Source organism: Schistocerca cancellata, chromosome 5, assembly GCF_023864275.1.
Source record: "Schistocerca cancellata isolate TAMUIC-IGC-003103 chromosome 5, iqSchCanc2.1, whole genome shotgun sequence".
Taxonomy (NCBI): domain Eukaryota; kingdom Metazoa; phylum Arthropoda; class Insecta; order Orthoptera; family Acrididae; genus Schistocerca; species Schistocerca cancellata.
This window is the reverse complement of record NC_064630.1, coordinates 70,876,945-70,889,653: the sequence shown is the minus strand read 5'-3', so window position 1 is coordinate 70,889,653 and position 12,709 is coordinate 70,876,945. Positions and strand designations below refer to the sequence as shown.

At 42.5% G+C, this 12,709-nt stretch overlaps 1 protein-coding gene across 1 annotated transcript in view; it reads right to left on the bottom strand.

Annotated features, from left to right (window-relative positions):
* Positions 1–873: 873 nt before the first annotated feature.
* LOC126187866 (atrial natriuretic peptide receptor 1-like) overlaps positions 874–12,709 on the bottom strand; it is a 1,317,386-nt gene continuing 1,305,550 nt past the window's right edge. The window contains exon 21 of the mRNA XM_049929189.1: positions 874–3,033. Coding sequence (XP_049785146.1) covers positions 2,653–3,033 — 381 coding nt within the window. The 3' untranslated portion in view covers positions 874–2,652. The remainder of the gene's footprint in view (positions 3,034–12,709) is intronic.

Sequence of the window (12,709 nt, the reverse complement as noted above, 5' to 3'; positions counted from 1 at the left end):
ACAATTATGAGTAAAGGTTCCATTTAAATATTTACAGCTAAGTAACAGTAGTTGAAAAAGACTCAAATATTCAGTCACTGAGTAAATGACGTATTTTGCTTACCTGTGGTGAACGTTTGTGAATGGTCACCATCCGCTTTCTACATTGCCTTAATGGTTTAGTGTTCAGCACTAGCTATTCGTCCCACGTCATGCAGTACGAAAATTTTAGGGGTTTTCTAAGCAACTGACGAAGATTGTGGTCGATTGAATTTACTAAACTCATACTCGAGAGGAAAGAAATTTAGATCTCCCTCCGATTTCTTGCAACTTCATTAATCAACGTCATGTGAATTCTGGGATGGGTCATCGTCAATTGATGGTAACAGACTACTCTCCCTTTGTCAAATAACCCCAAGAAAATTCTGTTTTGTGTCCAAAACACTTTTATCGACGAGAGTGAAAGACTAACTATTCTTCCTTTGACCTGAAGTCTCTGTACCAAAAAAGTAAAATGTTGCATCCAGTTTCTCTGCCTTCAGACGTAGAGTGTGAATATGACAAGCTAGAGTGATTCGAGTATGAAACTGCAACGTTGCCTTCATACTTAACCTTTAGAATTAGATACAATGCGACAGTGCGAGTCATTAAGAATCAAATTAACACATGTGTCGCACAAAGGAATTACTGGTAGTTAAAAAGACAACTTTTTACTCTCGTCTTAGTTCATTTGTAAAGTAAATGCTGCTGAAACTGTGTTAGAACAACGAAGCCTTAATGCAAAGGAAAACAAATTAAATACAAATTATTTTAGTTACACATTCCATAAAATATTTATTCATGAATAAAGTTAACATAATATAACAAACTATATTTACAATAAATGTCATGAAATATTATATCAATCGATGGACAAACAAATATGGCAGATGATATGATTAAACGTTCTCTTAAATAATTAATGAATGGTATCTCTTCATTGTTAAACACTGATATATGAAATATTATTCCATCTTTGGCTGAGATGTTTGGTACAGTTCTTAAAAATAGAGGCATGCAACTGCAGTGCAGTTCTGCTTCCTTGGTAACTTTACTGGTTTCTATTAACATCTCTTAACACTTAGGACCCTTCCCGAAAACAGGTAACTAATATGGCGCGATGTGTTTCTTGTTCCCGCTAAATCACACAGTGAAGTCTTTGTCAGTGAATAATTTGTCTTGCATTTAGTACACAAATCCACATTTACTGGCCATGATGTAATTTTATAAATAGAATTGAGCTGTGCTGCACTTCTCATTTAGAATATCCCACGTGCCCTGAAAGTATTCAGCCAATGTTTCTTACATCGTCTTTAGTTTGCACCCACGAATAACGGTTAACAACTGATGATTATTGTTGAAGTGTGTAAAGAAGATAAAAAAATTTCTTTCAGGTCACAAGTGCCCATGACTTTTTTATATTTTGAGGGAATATAATCACTAGTTTTAAGAAAATTCCTAGAAATAAAGTATAATATGTACTAGCGCTCTTTCTGCAACACTCGTAACCACAGCAACAACATCAATTCCCAGGAAGAAGAGGAACAGATAGTATAAAATTTGAAAACTTTCAGTAACGAGCAAGAAATTTACATCAATTTTTTGTTTTAGTCGACATAAAAGTGTAACTCATTGTCCGTATTAGGAGAGGAGGAAGTTGTGGGACTGTGAGTAACACAGCAGGAAAGTGTGTAGTTAAAAGTCTGTTTCATGTTGATGCATAAATGTACGATACGATCAGAACAGCTCAAGTCCAGTGTGAGACACAAAGAGGAGACAAAGGTTCAATACCACGAAGCTGTTTCCATTGGAAGCTTCTCGTATCCTTGCTCTGGTCTAACATCCATAATCATTCCTTACTGTTAGACCTGAGGTAGGAAGGTAAACATCAGCTGAGCCTAAGTATTCTCATTTTCGTGTGTGAAATGTAATAGGAGTTTTGTAATTAACTTTAGTATGAGTTACAAATAACGTGTGTATAGTTTTATAGAAGTGCTCGACATGTTAAAGAACAACAAACGATGCCAATGGACATAAAACTGCCACAGTTAAAGCGATTGTACAAATTTTTAAATAAAATTATTCTCTCTCAATGACAATTCAATTATTTTGTACAGTGTTACGAAAACCTCTGTACATTACCATAGATTGCTTGGGCACTGTCGACGGAATAGCTTACCTTATACTACGTTACCCCAAACAGCAGCAGAGAAACACTTTAGAAATTAGTACAGAGGATGGCAGAGACGAATTATTTAGTGTAGCATGCACAAAGCAAGCTTACCGTGCATTTGATGTATGTGCTATTAGCAAATCTCCGAAAATGTATTTGTCAATTCTGTTATCAGAGAAATAGAGCAAAAGATACAGTAAGTCACTTTTGACGAGAAAGGCTCAAATAAACAAAATATGGGGCACAGCCTGTAATGTCTTTATCACCCGTTTCCACGTAAATGGCAGCTGCCAATGGCGACAATCTTCTGCTGGTGGAAAGTAAATAGTGGCGTAGTGCAGCGTGCTTTCTTAAGATAGTGGGAGTTTTAGTTAACAAGTTCAGAATCACAGCAAGACATAGAATCAACAAATGCTCTGCCACTGCACATCGAAACGCGATGGTTGCGTCGTGGAAGCCCCTCAGACCATTTCTGTTGGTGCGAGCAACGGCGTGGTAACTCCGGGCGGAGGGGTGATGACGTGGTTCCCGGTGTCCTTGGGTGGCAGTTTGGCGACGTTGTTGTTGTTCACTTTGTTGGCGGGTGGACTGCTCACATTGTTAGGCTGCGACATCGGCGGTGGACTGCTCACGTTGTTGGACATCTGGTTCTGTTGTTGCTGACCACTGATGTTGTTGGCCTGCTGCTGTGGAGTTGGCACCGGTGGCAGGATGTTGTTGCCGGTTGCTGGTTGTTGCGAGACGTTGCTGTTGTTGCTGATGGACTGCGTCATGGCTCCGCCATTTGGTTGCTGAGGTTTCTTCTCACCCAGCAGCCAATACGTCGTCACCTTCCCTTTACCCTGCAACAGATGTCAGGCATACTGAATGCTGTAACAAGAAAAATTAGAGCAATGATTTCTTCCTTCCACATTTAAGCCCATAAGGTAAGATGCTAGTATTATGCTTCACAAGTAACATAGAAGTTTAGGCTCATGGCTTGTGAAAAGTCACTGCTACACGCCACAGATGGTTACCAATACACCACATGTATTAACTGCTATGGTGCCCGCGCTGCCAGGAGCCACACACCGCCCTTAGAATTTTTATCTGGTGAAAATTTACCCATTAGTAGCTTCTAATTGAAAATAATTACACCGTGCAGGAGTATGTACGTATGACCGTGCAGAAATCATAAAACACTGGAAAGTGCGACTGGATTAGTGATTTCCTGTAAGGAAGGTCGCAGTTCCTAGTAATAGACGGCAAATCATGGAGTAAAAATGAAGTGATATCAGGTGTTCCCCAGGGAATCGTCCTGGGACCTCTGCTGTTCCTGATCTATATAAATGACCTGGGTGTCAATCTGAGCAGCTCTCTTAGGTTGCTCGCAGATGATGCTGTAATTTACCGTCTAGTAAGGTCATCTGAAGACCAGTGTCAGTTGCAAAGCGATTTCGAAAATATTGCTGGGTGGTGTGGCAGGTGGCAGTTGACGCTAAATAACGATAAGTGTGAGGTGATCCACATGAGTTCCAAAAGAAATCCGTTGGAATTCGATTACTCGATAAATAGTACAATTCTCAAGGCTGTCAATTCAACAAAGTACCTGGGTGTTAAAATTACGAACAACTTCAGTTGGAAAGACCACATAGATAATATTGTGGGGAAGGCGAGCCAAAGGTTGGGTTTCATTGGCAGGACACTTACAAGATGCAACAAGTCCACTAAAGAGACAGCTTACACTACACTCGTTCGTCCTCTGTTAGAATATTGCTGCGCGGTGTGGGATCCTTACCAGGTGGGATTGACGGAGGACATTGAAAGCGTGCAAAAACGGGCAGCTCGTTTTGTATTATCACGTAATAGGGGAGAGAGTGTGGCAGATATGATACGCGAGTTGGGATGGAAGTCATTAAAGCAAAAACGTTTTTCGTCGCGGCGAGATCTATTTACGAAATTTCAGTCACCAACTTTCTGTTCCGAATGCGAAAATATTGTGTTGAGCCCAACCTACATAGGTAGAAATGATAACCAAAAGAAACTAAGAGAAATCAGAGATCGAACAGAAAGGTTTAGGTGTTCGTTTTCCCACGCGCTGTTCGGGAGTGCAATGGTAGGGAGATAGTATGATTGTGGTTCGATGAACCCTCTGCCAAGCACTTAAATGTGAGTTGCAGAGTAATCATGTAGATGTAGATGTAGATGTAGATGTGAAATATCAAGTCATTAACATAAAATTGTTGGTAGTATTTTCAAACGACTGAAGAACACATCCATTGCAATTCTATTTTACGGAACCACATTTTACGTACTGGAAATTGGTACAATAATTTTATTTACATGGTCTGTCCCACTATGTCTACTGTTCATTGTTATGAACTTGTGTCACAACAATGTGAATAGAGATTATTTACGTAAAACTGTTAACAAAACACGCCTAAAAATCGTATGTTCGTCTGTCCTCACAACAAACTATGTAGGCTGCTAAGTGAAACAGAATACTCAACTTTTGACAGCTATTCTTTAGTGAAACAAAGACAGAAATTCTTTTCAGTCACTAGCTGAGTATTTCATTATAATATATTTTGAACAAGGTTGCTGCATTGGTACAACTGTAGTCAAAAGTACCGTTCGTTTCACCAGTAATACCGACTTTACACTGAGAATAAAAAAAATTCGACTCGTTTCAGTACAAGTCCGAAGCGTACCAGTTTATGTGACGAGAGAACTCGCAGCTAGTCATTGTGTGAGAGGGGAGAGATGGTGAAAAACTGTTCATTAAGCAGCAGCTTGATGCCAATAATACATCAACGCAATTCCTGCGGTTGACTGGTTCTGCAAGATCGGGCTTTCCTTCAGCTCATCAGGTGACCCTGACTTTGTAGTGCAGTGTTTTCTTTCTCAGTTACCGTCGTCGACGCAGTCAGGAAGTTATTTCGGACCTTTCATGTACTCCACCATTTCTGAGTAGTTAAACATTATATTTCGAATTATTAGCAGTACCCAAAATGCAGTCGAATTTAGGTCATCTCGCCACGCTAGTCGTTCTTCATCTTCAGAGCGACCCGCACCAAACTATATCTACAGGCAGACAGCCATAGCGACCCAGCGCAGAGAAAAAGACTGCTCAAAATACTGGCACATAGGACTCGCACCCTGCTCAGCAATGAGAGTCTCAACTAAGAACCTAAGCATTTAGAACGGTGCTCTGGAAGAACAGCTACACGGAGTGACAAATTAGCAGGGCACAGCGTCCTACATCACTTTACAACTCAATTAGAATTATATATTAATACCTTCAACTGCTGACGGGCGTTGATGTATATCAACGGGAACAGGTGAAAATGAGTGCCCCGACCGGGACTCGAATCCGGGATCTCCTGTTTACATGGCAGACGCTCGATTCATCCGAGCCACCGAGGGCATAGAGGGTAGTGCGTCTGCAGGGACTATCTCGCGCACGCCTCCCGTGGGACCCACATTGTCACCCTATATGTCCACACACCACATTCGTAGTTTCCCTACCCAACGCACTCATTACTCGTGGAAGACACTCTCAGCAAGTCCCGTAAGAGTTCGGCTAATATGTGTGCATATGCACAAAAGAAGATGGTTACGGCCGATATTGCCAGAAGTATATACTTATACGGATATGGAGTCTTCTTTCGGACATGTCCTAAGGAACAGACACCATACCCATATAAGTATACACTGTACAACTGGTGGAAACAGAGGAGGAACCTCTGTAGGATGCTGCCACTCCGTTGATTCCGTTTTGTGGCTCATAATACGGGGAGATAAGACGAATTCTACAAAAACACAAAGCGAATTCTACAAAAACACAGAGTGAAGACCTAGCACAGAACCTGCCTTGGCCAGAGACTTGTGGAAGCTTCTAGCTCGTACAACAGTGAATCGTCAACTTTGAGAGGTTGCTGTGTGTGTTTGGTGACCGACGTGATGTCTTTCCCTCACACCAACCCCTTCGATAAATATATCAAGTTGTCATAGTGAATGATCCAAATAAGGGAAGTTTAGAATTCTCATTGCACCAAAGTCACTAAGTTGTCTAAGGATTATTTCACGCCATATCTTCATTTTGCATGCCCTTCAGTTGTGCTGCAGACACGCCAGTATTGTGAAACTATCTCATGATATGCATTATTCTGATTTGAGGAATTATCCCGCTGAGCTCGTTGGCTCAAAAATGGTTCAAATGGCTCTGAGCACTATGGGACATGCCCGAGGCAGGATTCGAACCTGCGACCGTAGCGGTCACGCGGTTCCAAACTGACGCGCTTAGAACCGCACAGCCACACCGGCCGGCGGCTCGTTGGCCGCTAGCACTATTTCTCATGAGTATTGTGACATCTAGGATCTACAGGAAAGACTTACTGCAATGGTGCGGTGCGTAGTTGCATAGGGACGTAGTTTGCATCTGATGGATGGCTGGTTCATTGGTTTGGGGATGGGACGAAACAGCGAGGTCATCGGTCCCATTGGAGTAGGGAAGGATGGGAAGGAAATCGGCCGTGCCTTTTCAAAGAAACCATTCTGGCATTTGCCTGAAGCGATTTACGGAAATCACGGAAAACCCAAATTAGGATATCCAGACGAGCGTTTGAACTGTCGTCGTCCCAAATGCTAATCCAGTGTGCCAACCACTGCGCAACCTCGCTCGGTCTCTGATGCGTGATTCTGTCCCACAGTAGAGATCTGATATGGTGTACGAGAACGTACAACATGAGGATCTTGAGCGGAAAGATACACTATCTGATCCAAAGGATCTGGATGCCCCTGTGTAATGAGGAATTGACCATTAGAGGTCACGAGAAGCGAAACTGCCAGAATAAAAGGAAGCGAGGTGTATTGCGTTGTCAGTAGACAAGCAGTAACAGCGTAATGGATCGGTCGGGAGAGGTCAGACACTTAGAACTTGGCTACTCATTGGATATCAGCTGACTAACAAATCCATCAGGGACACTTCAGTCCCTCTAAAGCTATCCGTGTTGTCTGCTGATGACGTGACTGTTAAGTGGAAGGCTGACGGAACAACCGCAGCTATCCTATGACCGGGCAGGCTTCATGTAATGGCGGACAGGGATCGTGAAGCATTGCCGACTGTGGTTCTAAAACAGTCGCATGATAACAGAAGTAGGAACCACTTGTTAGTTTCAAAGTGCTACCAGCAGTTCAGCACAATGATTGTGGGTAGGAACTGAAAAAGAACGTGGTGAAATGGTCGAGCAGCTCTACATGAGCCACACGTTTCTGCAGTCGGTGCTCAGTGACACCTGAGACAGTGTAAAGATCGACGCCATTGGACTGTGGATGGCTGGATTTCATGTGATGAATCACGCAATACCATGTGGCAATCCAATCAGAGAGTTTGGGTATGACTGTGCCTTAAGAATATTATCTGTCATCATGTATAGTTCCACGAGTAAAATGCGGAGAAGGTGGTGGAGTGTTTTTCGTGTTTAGAGTGCTATCAACTTATTGCACTTACGAAAACGTTCATCGGGGACTGATACGAACACATTTTACAGCATTGTGTTGTGGCATCAGTAGAGGAACAGTCCGGAAACGGTGACTGTAACAGCACGACAGTGCACACTGTCATATAGCAACATCTGTGAGGCTATGGTTTGGGGAAAAAACGTTCATGAAATGAGCTGGCCTGCCCAGTGTTCCGAATCCAATGGAACCCTTTTGGGAGGAGTTGTCAGGAAGTCGACTTCGCTCCCGACTCCAACCCCCAACAACGCCCCCTTTTCTGGTTTCGGCTCCTCAGGACGAACGACCTGCCATTCCTCCACAAATATCCAGACACTCCATTGAAAGTGTCCCAAGATTTCACAAGGGCGAAGGGTGGACACATCCCAAGTTAAACTCCCCTAATAGGTGCCACGGCACATTTGATCAGATTGTGTAGCTCCCTGCACTCATATAGCAGTGATCAAGCGTAGATGATGATGATGATGTTGGTTTGTGGGGCGCTCAACATCGTGGTCATCATTGCCTGTACAAGTTCCCAATCATCCCATTTCCAGTCTCGCCACGTCTTGAATGATAATGAGGGGATGATCAGATGATGAGGACAACACAAACATCCAGTGCCCGGGTGAATAAAATCCCTGACCTAACTGGGAATCGAACCCAGGACCCTATGATCCAGTGGTACCACAACACGAGCTGCGGACATTATGCGTAGAGTGTGAGGTTTGAAGTATCACAACACTGAACACCACCAGCTCAGTAGCCTTCTGAACTCTGTAGAACGCTAGTTAACCCAGGAGAAGCCACTACCCGTCATGTCGTCACTCTTATCACTGAGGTCCTGTGTATCATCTGCAGAGGGATATCGAAGAGCGCAACTGCTCAGCAATGCCCGATTTTACGGTATATCTCGTATCCGCGTAACTTTCATGCTTCACTTTTCACGTGGAATATATTAGTACGTGTATTATCACGCTACCTCAGGTAGTTTTACAGATTAAAATTCCTTAAACTTTGGCGAACGAGTATGTCTGTCTACATGGTGTAAATTTTCAATTGACAAACCAGAATAACTCGAAAAATAAGCATCACACGAAAAAACGTGTAGAATCCAAAGTTGATTATTTTCGAAGCGGGCATCTGCTTGTGCTAAAATTAGCCCGCCACCCAAGCCGCTGGTGGTGGGGCGGGAGGCAACTTTAAGATATCATGGGAACCCCATGTTGTATAGCAGGATCAGACTCTACATAAAAAACTACGTACCTTTTCTCTTAAACATTTGTTTTCATTCTTGTTAGTTGGCGCTGTAATTTAAGAAAATCCATCCCCTCATTTATGCGTGGAAAACTGTTACGCATAAATAGAAAACACTTATTTACTTCGTAAATTTTGATTCGCTAAGACTAAAACTCTCCCTCTCTCCCCATACTGTGGGGTTTGAGAGAGAGGAACTAGAGTTTTAAAAATGTTGACCCAAATATTAATTTTTTCCTCAGTTTCGTATAAGTTTTGCAAAACTCTAATTCCTCTCTCTGAAACCCAGCCTATTTGTTTTAGACAATCAAAATTTATGAAGTAGATAAGTATTTTTTATTCATCCGTAATCATTTTAGACGCAAAAATGTGAACATGGATTTTCTTGAATTACAGAGCCAACTACCAAGAATCAAAACAAATGTTTAAGACAAAATGTACGTTGTTTTTATGTAGAGTCTGATTCTGCAATAAAAAATTTGGGGTTCCCATTTGAAATTTTAAAGTTGCCTCCCGCCCCGCCCCCAGGGTTCTGGGGTGGCGGGCTAATTTTAGCACCAGCAGATGTCCCCCTCGAAAATAATCGACTTAGGATTCTACACATTTTTTCGTGTGAATCTTATTTTTCGGGTTCTTCTGGTTTGTCAACTTAAAATTTACACCATGTATATCAGAAGCTTAGTACTAGTGACTAATTTTTATGAAATAAAGTATTCAGTTATAATTGCAACAGTAGGTAGTAGTAAGTTTGTAAAACATGATTACAAGCAACTTAGAGAACTTCACCATTTCTAACGGGCTCTTGTTTCAAATTAGTACTTTATTATACGTTATTAGTTGTTTTACAGAAAACTATAATAGTTGTTTCACTGTTTCCCATTTTCTCCCAGTGATTGCAGAAGACTTGCTAAGGCTGCAGGCAATTATGGAGATAACTGACTGGCCTCATGCAAATGTGTCTGTCATTACGTACGATACAGATATCTCTTAAGACGACGACCATCACCACCACTATCACTACAAAAATTAAATTTCTGTAGTGGTTTTCTGTGTGATACCGGATACTGAAATGGGCCATATCACCAAACGTTGCCAACACAGCATTTCTTATAATTACTGTTATTGCCATTATAATAAATTTTAAATTTTCACGCTTAGATTCAGTATAATGGTCTGTACCTCGATAATGTAACTAAGACTTTGTGATTAGGTGCAATAATACGAGAATCCATATCAGTATTTACATTATCATACGAAAAAAATTCTATTTGTGTAAATCACAACATTCGTGGATGAAAACTTACAGTTGTACTGTCGTAGATAGTCTCTCTAGATCATTACACTGCTACGAGGTGCATTCAAGTTCTAAGGCCACCGATTTTATTTCTAATTAACTACTCACCCAAAATCGACGAAACTGGCGTTACTACTCGACGTAATCGCCCTGCAGACGTACACACTTTTCACAACGCTGACGCCATGATTCCATGGCAGCGGCGAAGGCTTCTTTAGGAGTCTGTTTTGACCACTGGAAAATCGCTGAGGCAATAGCAGCACGGCTGGTGAATGTGCGGCCACGGAGAGTGTCTTTCATTGTTGGAAAAAGCCAAAAGTCACTAGGAGCCAGGCCAGGTGAGTAGGGAGCATGGGAATCACTACAAAGTTGTTATCACGAAGAAACTGTTGCGTAACGTTAGCTCGATGTGCGGGTGCGTTGTCTTGGTGAAACAGCACACGCGCAGCCCTTCCCAGACGTTTTTGTTGCAGTGCAGTAAGGAATTTGTTCTTCAAAACATTTTCGTAGGATGCACCTGTTACCGTAGTGCCCTTTGGAACGCAATGGGTAAGGATTACGCCCTCGCTGTCCCAGAACATGGACACCATCATTTTCTCAGCACTGGTGGTTACCCGAAATTTTTTTGGTGGCGGTGAATCTGTGTGCTTCCATTGAGCTGACTGGCGCTTTGTTTTTGGATTGATAAACGGCATCCATGACTCATTCATTGTCAAAACCGACAAAAAGAAAGTCCCAATCATGCTGTCGTTGCGCGTCAACATTGCTTGGCAACATGCCACACGGGCAGCCATGTGGTCGTCTGTCAGCATTCGTGGCACCCACTTGGATGACACTTTTCGCATTTTCAGGTCGTCATGCAGGATTGTGTGCACAGAACCCACAGAAATGCCAACTCTGGAGGCGATCTGCTCAACAGTCATTCGGCGATCCCCCAAAACAATTCTCTACACTTTCTCGATCATGTCGTCAGACTGGCTTGTGCGGGCCCGAGGTTGTTTGGTTTGTTGTCACACGATATTCTGCCTTCATTAAACTGTTGCACCGACAAACGCACTTTCGACACATCCATAACTCCATGACCACATGTCTCCTTCAACTGTCGATGAATTTCAATTGGTTTCACACCACGCAAATTCAGAAAACAAATGATTGCACGCTGTTCAAGTAAGGAAAACTTTGCCATTTTAAGTATTTAAAACAGTTCTCATTCTCGCCGCTGGCGGTAAAATTCCATCTGCCGTACGGTGCTGCCATCTCTGGGACATATTGACAATGAACGCGGCCTCATTTTAAAACAATGCGCAGGTTTCTATCTCTTTCCAGTCCGGGGAAAAAAATCGGAGGCCTTAGAACTTGAATGCACTTCATATGTGCGGTTAATTGATGGTCGTGTAGCAATGACCTTTCGCATTTTTATGACTAGATATAAATGATAACTCAGTGGGACACGTAGAATAAGTGAATGGCGTTTTCTCACAGCTAATTACTACGTAGTTTCAAGTTGCGTCTTTTGTAGCGAACACGTTACTCTCATGGGAAACAAGAACTTAGGAGGACGTCTAATGACAGGTATGTAACCCTCATCTTACATCTAGGATGACTTGCCACTCCACTCTTAGGAATGGAAATCAGATGTCGGCTAAGAACAGTGAACATAAATATTTTCAATAATATCACAGGCCAAAGCATTAAGACCGTTGACCACGGTGAGACTGGATGTCGCCTGATGGCTTGAGGGCGGATGATAAAGCATGGAAAACACGTAATAGAAGCCCACACAGTCAGTGTGGGCAGTATGATGCTGTGGGCATCACAATAAGGGACCAGTGACAGTAATCGAAGTAGCTGTAGACTACGAGAACGTGGTAATGGACCAACTTCACGATTTTGTGCTAGCCCCTTCCGGAACGGTGGTGGCATATCCGAGCAACATAACAGCCCATGTCACAAGTTCAGAACCGTGCGACAGTGGTTTAAAAGGATGATAAGGTACAGTCGTCGATGTTTTTTGGCACCAAATTCGCCTAATATGAATCATGAGGAGCACATGTGACACTCTCGGGCACCACTTCGTGCCCACAGGCCCGTAATTTACGGGTAATGCGTGACGCGTACGTAGACATCTGTGCCACGTATCTCCGGACGCCTTCGACGGACTCATAGAATCCATGCTATGCACTTTCGCTGATGTCCTGTGTTCCAAATCCGACCAAAACTTTATTAACAAGATTATCTTATTCATTTGGCTCATCAATATATGTCGCCTATTGGTACGTGTGTAGCTTGGATGTATCCCATAATCTGACGTGTTAGAAGCGCGATCCATCTCCTTCACTGAAGTTGGCCATCAGTTAGCAGTCGGCAGTACATAGACCTATTCCATATCGATATAAAAGATTATTTTCATTCAGTGATACTTTGGGCAGAACTTCCTGTTACTGTTGAATGAGGTCAAAAATTGTATTTAATTTCCAGGCACAGAATGA